Below are 24,587 nucleotides of genomic sequence, written 5' to 3' on the forward strand. Positions count from 1 at the left end.
TAAAAATATTTTCAAATTACTTTTTCAATAGCTATTTTTTATTAATATAACATTTTTAATATTATAATGTAATGAAAATTTTATTAAAAAATTAATAGATAAAAAATTTAGTATACTTAAATAGAATAAAGCAAAATATAAATTAATTAATAAGAAATATAAAATATTAATATATATATTATAATTATTAATAAATATGTGCAAAGTAGAGATATTGTCTTTTTTTTGGGTTACATTATATGTTTTCAAATATTATAATGGGCCGTTAAAGAAAAAAGCCCAAAAGAACAGTGGCGTCAATAACTGCGGCTGTTGATTGTTGGTATGTCTGGTATTGGTTGGAAACGAAGAGGAAAGCTTGTCCAAAACGAGTCCCTCTTCGCCCAATCCCTGCCCGCGACCGCAACTCTCCCCCAAATTCGAGTAGCTACTTCTTCTTGCATCTGTAAATCACTACAGCTTCTTCCTTTCTCTCTCTCACCCCAAGTATTTGCTTTCAATGGACACGGCCACTGATGCATCATCTCAGCCGTCCATTATTCCATCCAACACTCCTCTCCTCTCCGCTTTCCTTGCCTTCGCTCTCGCTCAGTTTCTTAAGCTCTTCACTACCTGGTATCTCCCTTTTCTTCCGTAGTTTATTTTTTGTCTTATTATTTTGCTTGGTTTTGAACTTTTAATGTGTTACGCCGATTGTTGAGCTACTTAATAAAATTATGCTGTTGGGTCTTTTATTTTTGGGTTGATTTCAGTGGGTGTGGCTCTTATTTATATATGCCCCTGCTCTCGTACGAGTAATTTCAGGAAATTTCGGTACATATTTGCTGTTTTTATATATTATAAGGATATAGACATGCTTCTCGAACAGCATTAATGGTTCAGGACAGTGAATGGATTTGAAGTTCGAGAGCTAGTGCATGCTGTCTCTGTAACAAATGAAGGTTAAATTTTTAAAATTTATTTCTATAAGTAGTTACATATCGTTGCAATCTAAATTTTGTTACACATCAAATTTTGTTACCTGGGGATAGAGTGACAAGAAAGGATTCGATTGGTCAAGAACATCTTTCGAAGATTATGATTCTGGAGAGAGAAGGGAGGGAAGGAGTTTCTGTACATCACTTCAGTTGGTATGGAATTAAAGATTAATGGAGTTGTAGTGGCTTTTTGTACAAATCAAAGGAAGTACTTTAGTAAAGAAGCAAGATGTTGCTTATTTTTCCATCACTCAGGAGCCTGGAGAGGTTAAGCAATGTTGGGAAAGTAGAAAGATGATATTCTATATATCTTATTTTGACTCCTCTTGTTTTTGGGTATTTGTAATAATTGTATGTGTTTTGACCATTTGACAATTATGGGTATGTTTGTTTGAAAATGATAGCTGATGTTACTGATTCAAAGTAATGTGGCCTGTAAGTTCACTCGTATTTATGATTTGAGTAGCATGAAATTTAGTTACAGAAAAGTCTTGTTTATTAACCATTTTGTCATGCCGCTATGGCTGTTCCCTTAGTTCTTTTCCAATATGTAATCCTAGACGTGCAGGTTCAAAGAGAAGAGATGGGATTCTAGAAGGATTCTTGGATCAGGTGGGATGCCCTCATCACATACAGCAACTGTGACTGCCCTTGCAGTAGCTATTGGTCTGCAAGAAGGAACTGGAGCACCAACCTTTGCTATTGCACTGGTTTTGGCATGTGTTGTATGTATTTGTTAACCAGGTCTTGTTCAGTCTTTTGTATTGACATGCTTGATTGAGTTGAAGTTCAGTCTTCTGGAAATTTTATAACCTCTTCGAGTTTGTTTCATTTACTTCCATGCAGAAAAAATGTTTTCTTTTTTTTTTTTTTTTTTTGCATAATTAAGCTGCTATGTAGTCAAGTTATGATTTATGGTGCATTAGTTCTTGTGGCGACTTTCGTGCTTATTTAGATAATCAGCAGTTTCCACATTTCACTTGAAATAAAGCTTCCTGGATAATGTATGACATTTTGCAGGTTATGTATGATGCTACTGGTGTTAGACTTCATGCTGGTCGCCAAGCTGAAGTAAGACATTACTGCAGATCATGTGCTTTGTTGTATGCATATGTGTTCCACTAAATTAATAGTATTTGTAGTGGAATCTGATGAAGTTTCTTGTACAATATTTATGATGTGAATGGTTCTGCATGCCCCTCTGAGTAAAATAACATAATCTTAACTAACAGCTTGCTAGAATGTATCTGCCAAGTCTACTCTCTGTGGCTGCTCAATGTTGAAACACTTCTTTCTTAAATTCAAAATATTCTGCAATAAAAGCGAAATGATAAGTTCCCTCTAAACTTATTGCTGTTTGTTAAATGGAAACACCTTTGCAGACTGACGAGGAAAGCTGTAGTCCTTGATTATTGAAATTCAAATTGTTTAACGTTTATTATCACAAACAAGACTTTAGAGGCAGTTTTTTCTGTTAAACATTCCTGTGGTGCTTATATATACTGTCATCTAGTCACACCTCTAGTTTTGACATTTGTATTGAACGTACTTTACCTCGTGAATGAGAATTAAACATAATCGGGATACAAATACGGGTGACAAAAGTGCATTAAAACTTATGGGTTTCATGCCACGGTTTTAAATAACATAACGGCCGTTATGTAATGGAAAATGGGGGGAGGGGCATTACCCATTACTCTGTTATTTAAAAGTCCCTTGATTTGCATGCGTAACAGTAATGGCCGTTACCAAGAATTCAATCCTTCTTGTTACATGCCAAACACAATGTACTTTGAGGTTCCATTGAGATCCAGCACTTTAAGAGCTGTTTTGTTTCAAAATTTCTTTTTCTTTTCTCTGAAACAACTCCCATTTTCCTATATTTTTCTTTTATAAGCTTAGATCCGTTATAAACTACTCAATTCTTTAGTATTTTTCTTCTAAAAGACTAATTTATTTTCTAGCTTTGCTTTTTTTTTTATAATTTGCTTTTTTGTATTTTTTTATATTTTTGTTGATTAAATATCATTTTGATATTAGTTTTGAGTTAAGATTATATTTTGAATTATTAGTTTACTCAATATATAAGATAGTGTGACTTTTTCTTATTTTAAATTATACTAAAAAATTTATTTCATTAAATTAATTACAGATAACTTACATAAAATATCTAAGTTATATAGTCTATTTTTGATGTATTTATATCTATTATATATTTGTTTACATTATTCTGACTTATATTTATTAATATTAATTCATTTTATGAACTTTGCAAATTGTTTTAGAAAATTTTGCTAGTGTTAGGCCGTTACTATTACATTACTGCTGTTACAGGTCTATTTTTGTGGCCTGGGAATGTGGCCACAACCGCGATTTAAAACTATGTTTCATGCCTACCAATGATTGCTTACATTATTCTTCCAATTTTTGCTTTTTCTTGTTCATTATGTTGCTATTTTTTATCTGGCAGGAAGTTAAACATTCATTTGCAGCTGAAAATTACAAACGTCATGGCTAATATTTGATCTATCCTAACACAATCCTTAAGCTGATGGTCTGGTACTTTAGCCATATACAGTGTTATGTTTTCTTTGCAAACTTCTTTGCTTTGCTTATTGCAGTTACTAAATCAAATTGTATGTGAACTACCTCCTGAACACCCGGTCTCCAATGTCAGGCCTCTTCGAGATTCACTAGGCCACACTCCTCTCCAGGTATGTGGCACTTGCATTATTCTTTGTGTAGACTATGAATTTAAGTCACCTTTTCTCCCTCAATTAAGTGAGATAAGGTCTACTGAAAGGAGGATTATTTCTGTGGGATGATGAATCCTCAATGAGACAGACCACCTCTAGTGATCTGACCTGTTGTCATTTACTTTAGTGTTCCTAAACCTTGCCAAAGCACCAATAACTTCTTGGCTCTTCAATAGTAGGGGCGAGCAGTATTCGTTTTCAAACTAGAAAAACGACTGAATTGAATTAATTTGGAAATTTAGTTTTTTTTCGTTATTTTCTGTTTGGTTTGATTTTTATTTTAAAAAAATTTATTATTTCGGTTTGGTTCAATTTTGATCAGAAAAAATTGATAAAATCGAACTGAAACGATTTGGAAGTAATAATATAGGAAAATTAAAACATAATCAAGGTTGAAATATTCAAGTTGAACTTTAAAACACTAAAAATAAAAAATAAAAAGACATTAAAAAGTCCAACCAATCTATCCGAATCGAATGGAACTGAATCAGATCGATTTGATTCAAATTGATTTCTATCTAAAATCGATTTGATTTTTACAAATACTAAAATTTTGGTTTTCGATTTATTCGGTGGTTCTAACCCCTATTCAATAGACACTAGTAGATTATTAGTCTGCTGACAACGGTTTTAATTGAATGATTTACTTTTAGAACTGGTATTTTGGTTGGATCTGACAGGAGTTCATTATGTCTTACATTTAACCAAATGATATTATACTCTTATTAATACATAAATATAGCAAGAAATCCATGGTCCTATGTTAATTCAATGTGAAAGTTCAAATTGCACTCTTTTGAAAGAGTATCCTCTGAGATGGGCCTACGGACCATATAAAATTAGCAGAGCTATCTCCAGGCTGTGAAGTATTAAGTTCAAATTTCAATTGGAGCGAAATGAAAAAAAGAAAAAAAGGATAGAATTTATGTGATTCTATTCTGTTCCACAAAATTCTATTATGCATCTACATGCATAGAAATTCCATTAAATCTAAGGGCTCAATTTAATTTTACTTTGATAAATTTGCCAGGTTGCTGCTGGTGCTGTGCTGGGGTGCATTGTAGCTTTTCTCATGAAAAGTTCATAGGGGATGATACCGCTAATGATGATATTGACATATTTAGTGAACTCTGGACCGGCTCATTCCTGCAAGTCTATCTGCCTCATAGGTTCTAAATTGTTTTGCTGTGTGTAGCTGTTCTCGATTGTGCCTGGTGTTCATTTGGCATGTAGAATAACTTGAGGGGGCTATTTGTATAAATTTAGTTGTAAAAGATTGTCTTTGTTTTTGTAATTTATTTTTATTTTCCTTTTCTGGGTTGGGCTTTTCACTTCCCATTAAAACACATACAATACAATGATCTTTGTCCAAGCCTCCAGTTGACCCTGATAGCTTGCAAGAAAATTGTAAAGTTGACACTGCTTGATAATGAAAGATCACTCGATCATCCTCCACTTCCTTTTGCTTCTCCCTCTTGTTTAGCATGGTTCTATTTGCCCTTAAAAAAATTTCAATTATTTTGGTTTTTGCAGATGGGGTTTAAAAATAACAAATTTGTTTCATTCACAATTAAGTATTTGATAAGGAGCTACGCAATGAATCATCCCGAGTTTTTACGTGGGTAGATTTTATTAGTAGAAAGATGAGAGAATTGGAATCTCTTGGTCCTCCCAGCAGCTTAATTCTGACCCATATAAAGCCTCTTAAAGAGGGAGAGACCCATAAATATGGACCATTTTCGCTCATTCTTTGCTCTTCTCCTTCTATATATCAACTACACCATTGAAATTTTACTTGACCTGCAAAAACAAAAGCTATGGGCAAGTTCAACAAGTATCAAATTCTAATGGCGCTTTCGCTCTTAGTTGCATTTCTCTTTGTGACGCCTCTTTTATCTTCTTCATTAAGGCCTAAGTATCTCTACTTTATCATTAATCTTCTTATTATAGCTCTTGGAACTGAAGCTGGCCTTCTCTCTGTTGCTTTCTCCAAGCCTTTAGAGGACAAAAAGCACGTCGTCCCAGTTTCAACAAAACCTCAGGTTGCAGCCCCGAAAGCCTCCTCCTCTCCTGAGGCAAAATTAGTTCCTCCTGCAAGCAGGGAAAAGAAGGCTAGGGTTGTTGAAGAATCTGCGTCTGAGAAGATTCTTAGGTCTGTCAAGGTGGAGAAAGTGAAGAAATGGCCATCCAGGCCAAGCCTTTTCTTCATAGGAGGTGGAGAGACAGAAGTGGAAGATGTATTTTAAAGAGTATTTTAAATAATTATTATAATTTTTTTAAAATTAAAATTATTGATTTGATTATATAAATTTTAAATATTATAAAATAAAGGTAGTAAATGTCAAATGTCGGTAAGTAATCCTTTTGGTTCATTTAACTCTCCAAATTTCAGACATCACATTTTCAGTTATAACTAAAATAAAATTAATCAGTTAAAATCATTGGTAAATTAAAATCTCTAATTGGAATTTAATAAATAAGAGAAATCAAATTATCATGGTTAATTTTTTTGGGGCAGCGGCAGCCGGTTTGTCCTCTTGCTGCAAAGTCCTTTGTGAGGTAAGCTTATGTCATTGTGATGAAAGCAATGATTTTAATTTTTTTTTGAATATTCTTTGTTTTTTCATTTTTTTAATTTTTTTATTAAATACTCTGTATATTCAATCTCACACTACCATAGAGCTATACAAGAAGGCAAAATAAAATTAAGACTCATTTTTAGAATTGAAACAAACTAAACTAAAAGAAAAATAAATCAAACTAACATTAAACTAAATCAATTAAATCAGAAACAATAAAACATGACAAGCAAATAAAAACACCAGCACCAGTATTAAAGTCTTTATTGATGGTTTATTGATGCACGCACTACTAAATCTCTCGTCAAACTATCGATATAAAAATTTATAAATACAAAAATAATATAAAAAAAAAAACAGTAAAATATAAAACTAGAAAAACAAAGTAAAAAGAATAACATGCAAACAGAAAATTCAAATGGAAAAATGCTAACTGTTGAAAGAAATAAAGTTGACTATTCAGCAAGTCACTCGAAGAAAAGATGCAGTAAAGCTCAGCCATGCATCAATGTCTGAGCGCAATAATTATTGGACGTAACGATGTAGTCTCCAAATACTACATTATTGAAATTATATCACTTTTTTTAAAGACCTTTTAGAATTTTCATAAATTCAGAATAAAAAAATTGAATATCTCATAAATAACATCTAAATTTATAAATAAAAAAATATAAAAATTAAAATAAAATAAAACTATCGTATTGTCGATGAGAGAAAATAAAAAAACGATGGCCCCTCAAAAATAAAATAAAAAAATTACAAATCTTCGTAAAATCTCTTCAAATGCTGAGAGAAATCTAAATTCCGATAAACTAAACAGAGTATTCACAAATTGAATAAATCTAAAAAATCTTAAATTTTACATTTTTAATCTCCATCTCCATTTTTAAAAAAAATTACACAAACAATTTTCCGCATTTTCCGCCCATCCTTCTTATTGTGCCGTTTTCTTTTTTTTTTTTTTTTTTTTTTTTCCTTACTCCTAAAAAATGCCTCCTTTTTTTCACTTGATATCAAATCTATCAGCATACCGCGATGTTTATCATGGACCCACGTTTACCTTAAATTATTACAATGTGATATTGGAAAAAAAAAATTATAATGTGATTAGGTTTTGCTCTCTTTCTGACTTGCGCACATGCTTAAAATCTTTTCAATCCCCTGAATCTTGATCTGAATCTTGATCATGGGCCTAGCCCATTTAATCTCGATCCAACAGCGGCACAATAACTCTCTGGATGATCCTATGAACTCAACGTCAACCGAACAACGATTGCTGATATGCTTTAGAAAACAGAAAATCGACACTTCAACAACCAAGCATTTGATAATATGAAAAAGACCACATCGAGCTAACTTTGTCCTTGATCCATTGAAGCCATTTAATTTTCCTTTCTACACTCGGAAGTTAGTAATGGTAAACTTCATTAGTTTGACCAATTTGATGGTGACTTATCTGTTCACTTGACTTGTGTGGAAATGAAGGAAAACAACAGTCATCGAATTGGAGATCAGTTAAGTGCTAGTGTAATGGAGTCGAACAAGAAGAGCCTACAGAATTTCTTCTAAGAAGACTAGTGAAAACAACTGGCTTTTCTTACCACTCTGACCTTCACACAGATGTATGTCTTGCAAAGAAGCCGGTTAGGATTCACAATAATGCATTAGCAATTTACGTACCAGGTTCTCAGGCTGAAAATGCGATTGGTTAAACCTTATGCGAGGAAAGAGTCCCACTAACCTACCACCTTGTCATTTCACTCACCATGTCCTAGCAGTGATTTTCTCTTCTGGCGGCTTCACGGGGAACCCATTCCACGAGATAAATGTGATCGTCATTCCTCTCTTCCTTCTCTCCCGCCATTTTAGATCCAACCGACAGTTGCTCATCCCGCCATTCTATCACATTTGTCTCGTTATAAGGCCATTAATCCGGTAGCTGATGGAAGCGTTCACTGGCTTTCCAGATGCTGTTATTGGGCTTGTGTACCATGACAATTTCGCCATAAACTCTACCGAGATTCCAGGAGGGGTACTCCATGTTTGACTTTAAGCATTTTCTCAGACAATCGTATAATTTGAAGATCAGGAACGCTTCTGAGATAGAAAAGCAAGTGCTCATCCTTATTTATTGTCGCAAATAAAGAAGGTTTCTGAATGAAAATGAAATGGTGACTAATGACGGAGCAGCTAGGATTTCAAGTTATTGCTGCCATGCCTTACAGGATTATCAAATTTAAACAGATTCGCATCAGTGCTTATTCCTGCAGGCTGCAGTGTCATGGAGCTGGGCTTACGAATGATGTGTTCCTGCCCGATGGGCAATAATAGTGCAAATGATCCTTTCGAGGTTGGAATGGGCATCAGAAAACTACTATGGTGATCCAGGAAGCTAGATGGGTGTAAAATATTTGAGTACACAGTCGAGCAAGAGGAGAGATCCCTCTTGGACAACTATGGTAGAGATCACCCTGCAATTGCTGATCCCAAGTCGATATTCTGGCAGGGATACTCTGCTGCCAGGGATCTGAAGATAAATATGACAAGTTTCAGGAAGATGATTGTTGAAGCAATGAAGCTTATTGGGAAGTCTCCTTTCAAATGAAGATAGCTTGTCAGTTGGAACTACACTTGGTAGGTACTGTAACTAGCAGTTAAAATGCATTATAGAGCCCAAAAACCAGCAAATAAATCCCTTTTCTCTACAGTAACCACCCTAAAATTCCTTATTGGTTGCGCAAGTAGATTCCATTTTCAGTTGGTAAAATGGGGAACCGATGATCTTTCACCTATTACTAATTAGAAGCTGTACTGACACTCATCACTACTAATTTTTTCCCCCAACTTTGCAGCTAGAACATTTGACAACATATAGGACAGCATTAACAGAGGAAGGAGAATATGGAACAAATTATACATGAAACTAGCTTCTCCCTCACCTTGGCTGATAAATACCAACTAGGTTAAGCACAATGTTAACAATTATGGCAATACCATATATCCGGTCGCCAAAGGCATGTTATACAAATAGGTCAAAACTAAATAAAAAATTGGGAATGATAGTACACTTTAATATCAAAGGACAATCCTGAATCCTGACCAAAAAAGAGAGCAATTCAAAAATCTTAAGTCGATGGTTTGCACAGCTTTACGAACATCTCAATGAAAGTAAGTGCTAATCCAGCCTAACCATTTAACAGAAGCAGATAAAAAGCCTACCATGTATAACATCTCAATTTTGAGGACAAGAGAATCATAGGTGATTTGATTCCTGCAAAGCTCGTATCATTAATGAAGCTGCAGAGCTTTCTGCCTCTTTTACTCTTGTTTTCTCTTCTCCCTTAATGTAGAACACACCATCAATAGTCGCAATCTGAACTGAGCATATAAACTTTTTGTCATGTGCAGGGCCCATTTCTTCCTCAATGCTGGCATGTTAAAGCAAAGAAAAGAAACATTATAATATTTGCAACAACATAATTTCTGTCGTTGCTTATTAGAATAGAGTATTATAAGAATAAGCAAAGCTTCTCCTAATCATGTATTTTGCTAAGAACTCAACATGATAAAAAGTTAAAACCCCTGTTTGCTGCACAAATTATTTTCGGAACATTTTTCTATAGCCAAAATTTCTCAAAGCTTCAACCTATGTTCATCCCCCACCCTCGTGACCAATGTTATCACCGCAAGAGACGACACTAAGGTGACAGGTTCCATTATTGCCTTAGGCGAGAGCCCAGACAACACCTGATTGTAGCGAGGCACCATATACTTTCAGTTGCTTTAAAAGAAAATATGGATTAGGGTTTAGTCTTTAAAAGAAAAAAAAAGCATGCATGTTATTTTCAAGAAGTGAAGCCTGGCCTGGCCTAAGGTGCTCGCCTCATCTAGGCCAGGCGAGGCTGCTTCTCCTTGCCTCGCCTGAGCCTCATGCAGTGGCTTTTGGCGTCTTTAATAACGCTGCCCATGGTGAAACACCAGGCCTCTAGGAGAAAAAAAAAAGTGCCTCAGTTCTCCTCCTATTCCAATTTACCTCTCCCAGCATTTCACTCCCTATGAACAAATCCAGCTGCCATTGAAAATTGAGTATGGAGTAATATGGAGGAAAAGCAAGACTTAAAGTTGGAACTTGGAATAAACTGCAAAACTAATGGGTTTCCTTTCTCATGAAGCATACAAGGCAAGATCAAATCAACTTCACAATTGGATCACTTGGATAATATGCAAAATAAGAATTTTATGAACTGTGGAAGATATATGATACAGTATATAATCAGGTATTTAAACTTACAGAACTCCAATAAAACTAATAACCTCACACTATATCTTCTCCACAAAATTTTGGGAGTTCATAAAGCAACTTAAATAGAAATTAGTCAAATCTCAAAAGACAAAGACCATTAAACCCATGAAGCAAACATAGAGCAGGCATCTAAGTTGTGAATATTTAATTGTGCTGCAAGTGTAAATACATACTTGTAACTAGGTTTCGGCCATCGTTTCTTGCCACAGATATCATACAACTTCTGTTTTGCTCCTTCAATCTCAAATGATCCACTGATGCTTTCCAGGATATCAGCTAGACCATCATTAGAAGGCATAGAATGTGATAATTTGCGCAGAGCTCCCTTGGCAGCATTAAGCTTTGCAATTTCTTTTTGCTCTGATGAGTCAGAGGCAACCAATTCTCCATCAACATATACACTAACAATACTTTTTGTCTCTTTTTTCCAATGTATGATATCCAACTCCTTCCCCTGCTTTTGGCACAGCTCAAACAACATTGTCACTGGTTGCGGTTGTTGCTGCAAATCTTCAGGCGTAACAATGGGCTCTAGAAGTTCCCTAAATATCTAGAAATCCAACAACAATCAAAACGCTTATGTTCAATTGCTATAAACTCACATATGTTTCAAGAAACAATCCAAATTCAGAAAGCAAAAAATAACAATTTCTGCACATAATATACTGCTAACTACCCACCACCCAAAACTTCTGGAGATCAAAATCGAGATCAACATAGACAGCAGCAGCCACAGATTCCACAATGTCAGCAAGAATTTTAGGTGCCTTCACAGAGCCACCATAATAAGCAACAGCATCATCTTCCTCACTCACAGAATCAGTAAACTCCCTAACCTATATGGAGGAGGAGGAAAAAGAAAAACTCGCTCACAGAACAGTCATTAAACTCCAAAAACATCACTTTCCAAAAATGCAGCAGAAAACGTTCCGATCTTGAGCGGATTTACCTTATCATCGAGAGAAGCAGCGTTATGCCTGACAAAGCGATAAAGGCCATGCCTGATCGCCACTCGCGCAAGCTTCTCCGTGCTGATATTAGCGGCACGCAGCGGGGACAACTGGCCAGGATCGAGTTGAGGATAAGCTAGAAAAAAATGATTACTCAAGGCGAGTCCTAAAACCGCGTCACCGATAAACTCGAGGCGCTGATAAGAGGCGGAGTCATTATAAGAGGAGTGCGTCAAGGCTTCCTCGAGAAGGCGTTTGTTTTTGAAACCATAGTTTAATATTCTTTGAACGGCGAAGACAGAGGCTTCCATGTCGGCTGAGGGCGGAATTGATGGAGGAACTGCGGTGGTGGTGGTAGGCTCGGACAGAGGGAAATCGAATTGAGCCATTGAAAAATTAAAGGAAAGACTCTCACTGAAAAGGAAAGACTTGGTGCGAGTAGAATCACGCGCGAGAACTGAATGGGACAATACTGTTGGTGGGATTGACATGCACGAACATTACCATATCTGAGTTAAAAACAAGTATAGCGACAACCACGGCTCAATTATTGGTATTGGTCACCTTTTTTTGCTTTCCAGTCAAACAGAGATCATTGTTGTTCTACGAATTATTGATGTTCTACAAATTTTGGGCTCTTCATGAGTAATTTAAATTGTAGGACAAATTTTGTCTGAAATTTATTATTAGAAAAAAAAATAGAGTTAAAGAAGGAATTTAATATAATCTCGACTAATTATAAAAGAGATTTAATAATCATTAAATTGAATATTTTTATTTTTATTTAATTCATATATAATTAATTTATGAATATATAAATTCACATTAAATATTTAATATTTATAAAAATAATTTATAAAATAAATATTAAATTTAATATAATCAAGCGGATATGAAGAGATATATTAAGTGCCCAAAATCATGAAGTTGTCAACTGTAATGTTCGAATTTGAAGTTGAATGGTTAAGTCGTGAACTGTAATATTTGAATTTAAAAAATTAAAAAATGGCGAACTTTTGATATAAACTTTTAATATAATATAACAATTGTAGTAAGTCGTCAAGATTCAACCTCTTCGTATGGGATGAAATTTCACGAAATTTCACAAAAACACACAATTTACTAAATATTTATTACGTAAAATTTTTTATTCACTGATAATCAATTCTATCTTTAACTTTTTTAGACACCTCAGCGCCAATTCAACAACCTTACATATATAAATATTTATATTTTTATTCAAGAATTAAATAAATCATAATTTAATATAGTATTTTTTAATAATAAAATATTATTTTTATAATTTTAAAAATTATTTATTATTTTTATGTATTTTTAAAATTTTTTATCTTAATTAAAATAATAAATTTTAATATTTTAAAATTACAAAAACTGATTTTATGTTTAGTAAAAAAATATTAAATAATCTTTCTTTGATTAGACTTATTTCCAAAGCAGATTAATAGGTGACTGGCGCCGAAATGAGCTCATCCCATTCCTGACATTGGATGTCAGAAAATAAAGAATTCTTTTTCATTAAAGAAAAAAAATAAACTAGAAAAGACGAGAAATGGTTGTTTGGGGCGACCATTAAATAAACATGTAAAATAACATTCTTTCAGTTACGCATGAATAACGCTGTAGGCAGCAATTGGCAAAAAGAAAATCAACAAATTTATTTATTTATTATTAAAATGGTAGAGCTCTACTATGCCATATGTCTTCTAAGAAAAACCATTAATTAAAGTAATCTGATGATGCATTAAAAAAAAAAAAAATTAAAAGCAAGACCATGAGCCATCCGCCTTTGAAACCAGATTGCAAAAAGCAGGCACCATACAAGAACCCGATAGAAAACAAACCAGTTGCGGCAGTTTAATTTAGTTCACCATCATATGGTCAAATCCTCCCCCAGCCTGAAGCCCCGGGACCCGATTCATACCAACATTGTGAAGCAACTGCTGCAGCCACCGTCTTGTCGTTGGATCTTCCTGGTAGCATCAGAAGACCACAAATATTACGAATGAATCTCAAAAGAAGACAGTAAATTTAAATTAGTTAAAAATTTGGAAAGTCTTATTCATCTTTGAAACTTCAATTATAAATATTCACTCAAACCAAATTAAACTGGTCCCAATTGAAAAAATCTACAGTGGATGCAAATTATGTAATCAACATGCTCAAGGTTATGTAATATTCCACTGCATCAACAGATCATGAAGTTTGTTTTGACATCACAAATATCACGTGCAGTACTTACGCGAAGGCAACTACTGAAGGTAGCATCTCTAAGCATGTCCGGCAGGCAACTTCTTAGTGCATCGCAAGCCCTGAATTTCAAAGATAAAGTATAGAAAATATAAACATGAACTGAAATGAATGTTTGATAACAGATATGATTAAAAAGAAAAGAATAAGCAGACTTCTTGGAGTCACATTGATCTAGCATCACTACCTTGGATTATCAGACAGTCGAAGATAACATCGAATAATATGCTTTAACAACCGAGATGAGGGTTGTTCAGCAAGTGCTGCAACCATGTTGCCCAAAACTCGACCAACTGCAAAGAAACGTTCTGCAGTAGTGCAAATATAATCCAAGCCCACATCATCCAACAAAATCTTCTGAACTATAAATGTTGCAACCTGCCATAAGAAATATAATTTTCTAAAGCATTTATTGGATTAGACTAAAACTGACAAATACCAAAACAAAAACAGTGTTCACACGTTTGCAACTTTGAACTTTAAAAATTGCTTTTCATTGTTGTTTCAGGATTTTAAAACAATAAACATCATACAAAGAAAACATATTACCTAAAACAATAAGAAAACAAAGATAAAGAAGAGAGCTTTTCAAGAAATTCATATTAGTAACAGTAGTATTATTAACTAGAACAGGCAATGCACTTACAACAACAATAGGAAACTATATATTGTTCCTTCCAAAAGAACATTTCAAGATGACAGTCATCTATTATGCAAAAATATATAGTAATAAATAGTAAGGTTTGCTCCTTTGAGATTTGCATCAGCAAAGACAACATGCTTCAGCAGACAAAAGTTAAAAGGTGATGGTCATCTACCATACAGAAATATTAAGCAATAAATTGTAAGATTCACTCATTTGAGATATGCATCATCAAAGTCAACATGCTTCTGCAGACAAAAGTTGAGTGATATCCACTGTCACAATTGAGCCTCCAATAACAAGTTATTCCAGTCCAAGAAATGAGAATATCATACATGTATTGCCACTGGTTTCAATAACTCAGTTTGGAAGAGGCAAAACAAATATTTTCTGAAAAGTGCATCACAATGTATCTACACTAAGATCCAAAGCTTTAAGACATTGAACTAAGAAATTTCCAAAACATTCTTCTGATGAATGAAAAAGGAATTTTACATGAAGGAACCATATAAAAAAACATTATGAACAGGTGCACAAATTCCATTAGGCAAATAATAATAAATTTTCTGAAGGAATAAAAGGTGCAACATATTTAGCCATATTTTCTAGCTAATTAGAAAAACAAAATAAGTAAATTTACACCCAACTGTTTTCGATAATTCACTGCCCATCTCCATGGTACGCAGACACAAAGGAATTATTTCAGTTGATAGAAGGAAACTAATAACTTCTGTGTCATCAACCTGTTAAATAATAAGGATCACAGTTAGTATCTAAAGATAAGAAGTGATAAAAAAACATCAACAATACCTTCGAGATTCATGCACCATTAAACTGAAAACACAATTCATTTATGTGGTTTGAAAGAATTTTTGAAACAAATACAATTACACAAAGATCTTATTAAGACAGATAAAAACACGATGTGTGTAGATATTACACTTCCTAATTAGAATGAATAAATAGATGGATAAATGAATGAAACAAGAACTTGAGCAACAGAATGTTGGCAGATATCAGTAAGGACGTACCTTCACCAGGGCGCCAATGACACCTAAGCTGGTAAGCCTCAAGTACTCAAAAGGCCTGGACTTGCTAGTTGTATTAAGGAATGGGTAAAGATACAAAGGTATGTGAGCTGAAAAGGGGAAAGCACAAGTTGGAAGAATTATGAATATCTTGTTAGTTGAAAAGTATCATCTCCATGGAGTTGATGGAAACATGATGCTTCCCATGAATGAAATTTCTTAACTCTAAATGGTATGAGATGCAACTAAGAAAAAAAATCTCTCAAATTCTATGCTGGCGAGACAACAAGATCAAGAACATTACCATTAAGGAACAACATTCTTGTGTCTGGATGAGAGGCCACGCACTGAGACAAGACAAAAAGATTACAAAACATTGCCATTGTCTTTCAACCAAAGAAAATTAACACACACACACACACACAAAAAACATGCAGTAAATCAGAAGACTAAAATTCCACCCCTCAACAAATGAGGGGGTGATTTTCAATGTAAAAGTGAACAAGCAGCTGGCTATGAATATGAAAATTAGATTGGAAGTAGAAGGGTCATTGTGATTCCATCGATGAAAAAATGAAAGACCTCTCTTCTTTTCATGATGATTAGGAGATATTTTGTCACAATATTGATGCGAGAACCCAAAGAATAAAGACATAATAGCAGAAGATAGAAGCATAATATCAATGTTAACTTCATCTCCTTAATGAATAAACATGACAGTAAATATACAGAACAACCTTCCAACTAAAGCAGACTACAGCATCTATTCATAATGGATAATATGATGATTTAATATATTCACATATATATAAAGAATAAAAAAGAAATGCTTGACCTGTAGAAGAGCAAGAGCATTACAAACTCGATTTGATTGTGCAGGAGAAAGGTTTGGTGGTGATAAAACAGGATATATTGAAACTATCTCCTGTAAGTAAGAAATAAAATTTGAACATTATGGAAATAGCAGAAAAAGAAACTGAGGTTAAACTACTTTTGCTTCCTAACAAAAATAGGTATTATGTGAAGAGCTCAATATATAAAATGAGCACTATATTTTGACCATTGAGGACCAAATAAAATAACCTCTGAATCACATATCTATCATATGTGCAATTGACAAGCTGTAAAATTAATTTAAAAATCCAAAAAGGCAAGAAATCCCAAGCACCATGGTCCATTCTGTCATGTGGCAAAGGATTTTGTTGCAATAGAACTACGATTTTGTCTTCACAACAGAACCACAGAAGAGGGTTAACAATTCCATACATCAATAACGGCTGTATGTAATGGGAAATTGGGGGCCCATTACCCATTACCCTGTTATTTAAAGACCCCCTTGATTTGCATGCGTATCAGTCGTTGCCGAATGTTATGTAACAGTAACAACCTTTACCCATATATGCCAAACAGAATGTATTCTAAGGTTCCAATGAGTTCCAGCAGTTCCAGTGTGCTTTTCTTTCAAAATCTCTTTTTCTTTTCTCTCAAACAACTCTTTTTTTCAAACATTTTTCTCATATAAGCTTAGATCCATTATAAACTACTTCATTTCTTAGTGTCTTTCTTCTAAAAGATGGGTTTATTTTTCAGTTTTTTGCTTTTATTTTTATAATTTGCTTTTTAGCATTTTTTTTTGTATTTTTGTTGATTAAAGATCATTATGATGTGCTATTAGTTTATCTGATATATAAGATAGAGTGATTTTTACTTATTTTAAACTATATTTCAGAAATCTATTTCATAAATTAATTACAAGATAACTTTTATAAAATTTTATGCTTAAATTTTTTAATTATTTGTTAATGCTAATTGTAGTTCAATATATTTAATATCTATGTTAATTATTATAAATAAAAATGAAAAATAAATTCTTATTAGTAAAAACTATGTTTTTGTAATTGATTTGCAGCATATGACTTAATTTTATTTCATTAGCTTGTTATAATGATACTTAATTTAAGTTATATAGTTTATATATGATGTATTTATAATAGTGGCATACATTATTCTGACTTATATCTATAAATATTAATTCATATTATGAATTTTGCAAATTGTTTTGAAAAATTTGTGTATTGCCAGGTCTTTACTGTTACAGGCCTGCGGCCGTGAACGTGGCCGCAATCGCGATTTAAACTATAGGGAAACTAGAAGCTTTCAAGGAAGTTCTGCTCACATAAATTGGACAACAAGATGGCCGACTTTATTTCAAACGCAAACAAAGAAAAAAAAAGGTAAGCATAAAAAGAAGATCAAGTAACAACTTCAAATAGCATACCTGTAACAGCGCAGCAATAGTACCAAAAGAATTCCACAACAATGGAGCCAAATCTTGAAATAATTCTCTCTTCTAAAAAATAAAAAACAAAACAACAGAGGTTTATTAAGCATACCTGTAAGAGTGCAGCAATAGTACCAAAAGAATTCCACACGAAAGGAGCCAAATCTTGAAATAATTCCTTGTTCTAAAAAATGAAACCAAAGGCAGACACCGATTTATAATTAAAGCACACAAATTGCATCCACTTAAAGAAAAAAACATTGATAACATCCATACACAAAACTAGTGCAGCTACAAAGAAACGTAAATCACTTCAACCATGATTCTATTTCCTTTTAAGAATGAAGGGGAAAAAGGAAAGAAGGTTTATATAAAATTCATAATTGGTCCTTTTTCCATGCGTATATAGCTAGCAAAAACAAAAGGCGTATCAATCTAGCAGATAGCCTGGGGCCAACTGACATATTAACTTACTAATGATTGCAGTCACTAAAGAAAAAAAAGAAAGAACAAAAGTTGGGTTATATAGTTGAAACCTAAAAAGAGATGGTAAGTTTTGGCTGTATATATAAGCATTACCTTGTAAAGGGTTCTCAACATACACCTTTACGGCTATTCTCTTGTTGAATATGTCCAGCAATATTAAAACAATACATATTTCCAGATGACTAAACTGAGTTTTGATTGAACTTCTGGAACTCTTTAAAATATGTAAAATTAGGATTCTAAGAAAAAAATGGTTTACAAGCCAATGGAAGAGTTACTAACAAATCAGGGAAAAAAAGAGTAGGTAACACAACTGCAAGTTAACACTAAAGGATACTCGATTAGTCACATGTGTTTCTTTCAGAGTGATCAATCTTTTGAATGCAGTAGCACCTAAAAATGATTGCAATCTAGCAAGAAAGACAAATAATGCTAGTGCCTGATGTGCAGTATTAATTGTTTAATCGCACCTTAATGTAACATGAACAAGTCAATTCCAAATAAAGAGCAAAGGCATCCAAAACAAAATTCAGCAGCTGAATGGCCAGGCAGGAGCAACCGATACTCTTTATACAGTTAAGGCCAATGGTAAGGGCAGTCATGCAAAGCCACTCATCCCAACCGTTCATGCAATGCAAATGCAGTGGACCTGTACGTGCATTGCACAAATGGCTCAGATGAGATGGCTACACACTGTTGTCCATTGCAGTGTCATACGAGTGAAGAATGGCAACTAATGAGGACACTGAAATCCAGTTAGGATGTGTCCTCCAAGGCTACCCTCTGCTACCAATTTTAGATGTCAAAACCAGTCAGATCAATACAAAGCCATTTCATAAGAAGATCAACATATGAGTCGGCCTCAAGACTAAAATATCCCAGAAAATTTGTAGAACAGTTGTATTGTAGGACACAGAGGCCACAACCATATCCACTCTGTGACTAGCCAAATTTATCACATTATATCACCACAACAAAGACATTAATGAAGGCATGGCCAAAACTAAATTACAATAGCACGATGAAAATTCAACAGGAAAGCCAGTTTGTTTATAGCGGAATAAGGGGAAATGTAGAGAAAGGAATGGGAAATCAATTTAATTCATTTTGTTCGCGTGGAGATAAGAAAAGGAAAGGAAAACAGGAGAAATGAAAAGGAAAGGAGTGGAAATTAACCAGTTAACATTTCATCCCATAATGGAGCAAATGAAGGAAATACAACTTTCTAAGCTCCAATTTTGAACTTTCAATCTTCCATTGCTAACCTCTTATCAAGACAAATAAGAATCTTCCTTCTAAGGATATAACAGTATAAATATTTAGCTTTCTTTGCATCTCTTAGTTAACATCCAACTATTTTATTTAAAATTCATTTCTCTCTCATAATTTTCCTCCTTTTCCCCTGCACCATTAGAAGTCTAACTAAAAGTGCAATTTGCCCATCTCCATTTACTTTCTATCCTAATTTAAAAAAAAAAAAATCAAAATACTAAGAGCGTTACAATCAAAGAAGTGATATATTTAATTTTACCTTAGAGAGCTCGAGAAGGGCGTTTTCACGAAGCTCTGGATTACTTAGGTCAAGCACCAAGTGCTCTGCTGAAGCCATCTTCCGGTCTTTGTTGGCCGGAGCACTGGCGGCGGAAGGAGTGGAGGCGCTGGGGCCACCAAATGGTGAATTCATGGAGAGCGATTGAGGAAGATTCGCCATACGCGAAGCGCAAATGTCCCAAGTGTCCTTCAGTTTGTCACTGTTTGTTTTCCAGAGTCCCTCTGTTTTTTCGGCTTCTTTCTTCAAGGAAGGGAATAGACAATAGAGAGTATTATGCAGGAAAATTTCAGTTTCATTTGTTATACATTCTCGACACGTGCTTTACATGCGCGTGGTTACATTCGCGTCAATTGGTCCTTGCTCCTTAGTTGAAACAGTAAAATAGCATAGGCAAACGTTTCTTATTAATTACAAATTTCATATTACTCCCTCGTCCACTTTTTATTTCTCTTTTTAAGGATGTTAATAATTATCAATTATTCAATCTTACCGTTATCTCAGTTAAAAAATTATTTAGAACTTAATTTTATCATCTTGTTTTCTCTTCTAAAACTTATTTTATCTCTTTCAAATATATTTTTTTAAAAAACTTATCACTTTCTTTTCTCTATACTAAAATTCACCTAATTTCTCTTAAAACCTATTTTATCCATCTCATGAATTTTTTTAAACTTTATCTTATCACTTTCATTTCTCTTTAATTTAAAGAAATTATAATCCATCTCAACTAATTATTATAATATCAATAAATTACTTTTTTATATCTATAGTTAAAAAATAAAAATAAGATAATTATCAATTCATTTAGATATTTTAATTCACATGTCTTAATGTAAATAATAAAAATAACATTTTATTATGCCACGTAGTATCATTGGTTTATTATGTGATTTTTCTTGTCCTAAAAGTCTATACAGGAATTTTTTGCAGCAAGTGTTTAATCATCTCTTTATTGTTTATTATTATCTTTTAATGGTTTTTTTTTATGGAGAAGGTTTTCTTTTAAAGTATATGTGGAAATCGGATGGGATCTTGAAAACTAATAGAAAAAAGAGAAATTATATAATAAAGCAGAATTGCCTATGTAAATATCAAGTTAATTATAGATTAATAATACATATAATTGTCTAAAAAATTATAATCACAATGTAATTTTTTTATTATTTTATAAAAATAACTATTTTATATGTGTGTTAATTAATTCTTTAGTGTATTGCCATGTCATATCTTATATATAGCTATTTATAAAAATATATATATGAAAAATTTTGTATAATCATTTAATCAGTAATAAGTTATCAATATATTTTTGTCATGACCAGTGGAGAGCAGAATTTCACAATTTCCTTTCATATAAATGATGTTCACCTACACTGAATCAATCTTCGTCCTTCCAAAGTACAATTGTGTATCAATCATAATTTAAATGGCAAAAGGAAAAGAAAAACAAAGCAATTAATCCCAATAGCTACAATTGTAAATCCAAGCCCAAGATGAAAAACGAAGTAAGGAATATTCTTTTCCAAAAACAAGGGAAAGTTTTAATCCATACTTCAGGACGAACCTCCAGGCGAATGTTGCACACTGTGTCTGTCACGGTCGTGGTTGTGGGACGGCTAGAGCAGTAGCAGTAGTTCCATCCAGTACAGAAGTTGTTGATTTCGCGTTGCATTTAAATTTTTTCCAAGTGTAGATCTCAAGAACTGTGACAATGACCGCAAAAGCAATAAGGATTCCTATGTAAGCCCTTCTCCAAATCACTTCCGGCTTCAAAATACCAATTCCATTGAATATGTTTATTGAGATTACAGCAAGCAGTGCATAACCCAGAAAATGATGGTACATATTCCAGTTTTTCCTGTACTCATCACTCTTCTTCGGTTTTAAAAATAACGCCAACGCCTGCAATTAATATAACAATCCTCGTAATTTTAGTTTAAAAGAAAAAAAAATGAGAAGGGCATGGAGACGATGAGAGAGTAGCTTACTTGTAATGTTGCAAATGCGAAAATGAACATGGAATAAAGGCGGTGGGTTCTAAAGATATAGAATTTGGAGAGATTTCCAAGATACAGTCCAAGGATCCACCCTGAAGTTCCAAGAATGTAGCCAGTAATTTGACAGGAGACATGAAGACAAAACTTACAGTAGCGAAAACTTTCCACTGGATATTCCAAATATCTCGCTATAATCGCTCCAACTGGAAGGAATGTTCCCCATCCCAGAATGCTTAGGATGCCATGTACCTATAGAACAAGGAAAAATCAAATAATTTTTTTAAAAAAATAAAAATAAATTAAACAAATTACAGAGTCTTATAGCTTCTTACTGCTCGCATGTAATTCACGTGCCTGCCAACATGACCACCATTTTCAGTCTTCAAGTTTATTGTCTCTGTACTATCAGCATTCTGCAGAATTGTGGGATGCTGCTTAGGCTCCGTGCCTTCTACTCCATAGCCAATTTGCCAAACATGGTTCAACTTTGTAATGTTGTATGCAGCAGATGGAAGAATCACTCTAGCCTGTATTGTGAAGAAGTCTAATTCATTTATATATTCCATTGACATGTTGTGAAACTCCACTTCATTCTGCGCAATCCCGTTGAATTTTGTGGGCTCTAGCTTGCAACCCATCTTGGTATCCCTTGTGATATTGTAGGTATCGATGAACGTTGATCCATCCGTGTAAATAATACCTATGATTGCCCTGGTTCCAACCATCTGCGGCATCTTGCCAGGATTAACCCCCCAGGCTAGCCATCCCAAATTTGCATGCAGTCTTTTGCCGAACATAATTTCTATCTGATGGTCAGTGATGATCTCCCAGGCAAATTCAGCCTCAAGGGTGGTTAATTTCTTGCACTTTTTAAGGTGGTTTCTCCGGCTTAACAGGACGAAAGGCTCACTGCAAGGAGTGAAATGGGCAGTGACTGAGACGGTGAAGAATGAGGCCAAGATCATGAAGATCACAAACATGGAAGAGGAAGACATTTTTTGGGTATGCAATTGCTTGCTGAATTAATTAATATATGCTGATTATGTCTAATTTTCTATAAGTTACTTAAAGCTTTTGTTTGGCTTACAGAACATTAACAGCTTTAAAGATGTAATGACTTTATTCTGTAGTAATTATTTAAAACGAACTTGTCCAGACGTAATGGATAAAATCCAATCACTTGTCTTTCTTTCTTATTATTTTTTTCTCAGCAGCTACATCTCAAGCCACTTTCTTTCTTCAAGTGTAGGAGTAGAATCTACGTCATTTTAAAGAGAGAAAATGGAGAATCACGAGGAGGAAAAAGGAAAGTGATTGTCGCCAATCAATGAACATTGTTGATTTATTATGTTTAATTAACTTCTGAGATGTGTTATCAGACCTGGACAATAAGTTAATTAGTTCATAACAAATTAATGGATTAATTTAGGCCAAATCAAAATTTATTTTAAAAAATGAATAAATAATTCAATTATTAGAATTTGCTCAAAATCAAAATTGGAAAAATCTTTACCCCAACTTCACAATCAAAAAATTTTGTAAGATTACAGAAATAATAATTCTTATGTTGGAATGAAATTTTAAAAAATATAAATCATTTATGATTTTACAAAAATTTATTAAAATTTTTTTATTATATATATATATATTTGCCATGCAAACAATACATTACAAGGTCAAAGATGGCGATGGTTATAAAAGTTGGGACAACTTCGAGTCCAAGAGTCCAAAGGCAACAAATTTCGTAAAGAAAATTTAATAACTAAATCTGCAAAACGATTAAATGTATAAGCCATATCAGAAAATTTGAGATGCATAAATTTAAAATGAAAATGAAGGATAACCAACAATGTAGAATTAATATCCCAAAGAAGAGAAGGATGATTACCACAAAGAGTTGTGCGATGATCAAAAGAGTCTGTCCCACACTCAATAGCCTGATAACCTACATCCAGTACCCATAAGATACCTTCTAGAACAATCCGAGTTTCGCCAGCAATAACAGATGAGCACCAAAGTTTTTTAATAAATTCAAATCGAAGAGTGTCCAATACTGTCTAATAAAATAACAACTATAGCAGCCAAAGAAAACCGATTGTTCCAAGTTACGTCGCAATTAAGTTTGATAACACCGGAAGGGGGAGGATGCCAAACCAGATTCGGAGACACTCCAAAGGAGGTGGACAAAGGAGATGAACAATTAGAAAAAAACACCATTAAGCTAAAATTGATGGAAATCATAAGAAATCTGGCGAGAGATAGCGTAAGGATCAGGCTGCAATCTATTAAAAACATAGTTATTTCTTTCTTTATAAATATGCCACAACGTGACAACAACCACCGTTAGGAAATAAAGGCCATAAGAATATAAAAGCGAGAAGTTCAACAAATCCGTCCATCATTGAACAAAAGTAGAAAAACCAGCAGTAGAAAGCTTACAAAAGAAAATTAAATGTTCGATGATTTTAGATTGAGAGTGACACACTGGGCAAAGAGAAGAAGGCACTAAATATCGATGAAGCAAATTGGCAAAGACAGGTAAAAGCCCCATGAAAACAACACCAAAGAAAGATACGCAACTTAGGTGTGATTTGAACAGTCTAAATACTTTTCCATATATGGCTAGACAAATTCAAAGAGCGATCAGAATCAAGAGCATGGTTCATCAGGAGCCGATAACTTGACCGAATTGCCCATTGGACATAAAATGCCAAACCCAAGAATCACCTATACAAAGTGGAGCAACTAGAATATCCAAGATAATAGG

General features: G+C 33.8%; 4 protein-coding genes across 7 annotated transcripts; 1 reads left to right on the forward strand and 3 right to left on the reverse strand.

Moving 5' to 3' along the window:
- The first annotated feature begins 321 nt into the window (after positions 1-321).
- On the forward strand, positions 322-5,202 carry LOC110601290 (uncharacterized membrane protein YuiD). Of its 2 annotated transcripts, none has more exons than XM_021738373.2 (5): positions 322-615; positions 1,546-1,702; positions 1,998-2,048; positions 3,599-3,691; positions 4,764-5,202. In XM_021738373.2, exons 1-5 carry the CDS (start codon positions 500-502, stop codon positions 4,818-4,820), a joined length of 474 nt encoding a protein of 157 aa, XP_021594065.1. In that variant the 5' UTR covers positions 322-499; the 3' UTR covers positions 4,821-5,202. The 2 variants fall into 2 exon arrangements, with proteins under 2 accessions (XP_021594065.1, XP_043806990.1); XM_043951055.1 differs by having other exon boundaries at positions 3,655-3,691.
- A 4,012-nt stretch (positions 5,203-9,214) lies between these two features.
- Positions 9,215-12,070, reverse strand: LOC110601289 (ribonuclease 3-like protein 2). The gene is made up of 4 exons (XM_021738372.2): positions 11,565-12,070; positions 11,296-11,451; positions 10,789-11,165; positions 9,215-9,740 (listed from the first exon to the last, which is right to left on the reverse strand). Exons 1-4 carry the CDS (start codon positions 12,054-12,056, stop codon positions 9,566-9,568), a joined length of 1,200 nt encoding a protein of 399 aa, XP_021594064.1. The 5' UTR covers positions 12,057-12,070; the 3' UTR covers positions 9,215-9,565.
- A 1,146-nt stretch (positions 12,071-13,216) lies between these two features.
- Positions 13,217-20,116, reverse strand: LOC110600723 (CCR4-NOT transcription complex subunit 9). 3 transcript variants are annotated; one of them, XM_021737574.2, is made up of 9 exons: positions 19,803-20,116; positions 17,783-17,854; positions 16,340-16,429; positions 15,809-15,851; positions 15,508-15,614; positions 15,124-15,219; positions 14,021-14,211; positions 13,826-13,895; positions 13,217-13,556 (listed from the first exon to the last, which is right to left on the reverse strand). In XM_021737574.2, the coding sequence occupies exons 1-9, from the start codon at positions 19,980-19,982 to the stop codon at positions 13,446-13,448; spliced, it is 960 nt and encodes a 319-aa protein (XP_021593266.1). In that variant the 5' UTR covers positions 19,983-20,116; the 3' UTR covers positions 13,217-13,445. The 3 variants fall into 3 exon arrangements, with proteins under 3 accessions (XP_021593266.1, XP_021593267.1, XP_043807445.1); XM_021737575.2 differs by lacking the exon at positions 17,783-17,854 and adding an exon at positions 17,898-17,969 and having other exon boundaries at positions 19,803-20,101; XM_043951510.1 differs by lacking the exon at positions 16,340-16,429.
- A 1,031-nt stretch (positions 20,117-21,147) lies between these two features.
- Positions 21,148-22,861, reverse strand: LOC110600749 (cytochrome b561 and DOMON domain-containing protein At5g47530). The gene is made up of 3 exons (XM_021737609.2): positions 22,153-22,861; positions 21,812-22,069; positions 21,148-21,725 (listed from the first exon to the last, which is right to left on the reverse strand). Exons 1-3 carry the CDS (start codon positions 22,813-22,815, stop codon positions 21,417-21,419), a joined length of 1,230 nt encoding a protein of 409 aa, XP_021593301.1. The 5' UTR covers positions 22,816-22,861; the 3' UTR covers positions 21,148-21,416.
- Positions 22,862-24,587: the final 1,726 nt, after the last annotated feature.

The sequence above is a fragment of the Manihot esculenta genome, chromosome 15 (genome assembly GCF_001659605.2).
Source record: "Manihot esculenta cultivar AM560-2 chromosome 15, M.esculenta_v8, whole genome shotgun sequence".
Classification (NCBI taxonomy): Eukaryota; Viridiplantae; Streptophyta; class Magnoliopsida; order Malpighiales; family Euphorbiaceae; genus Manihot; species Manihot esculenta.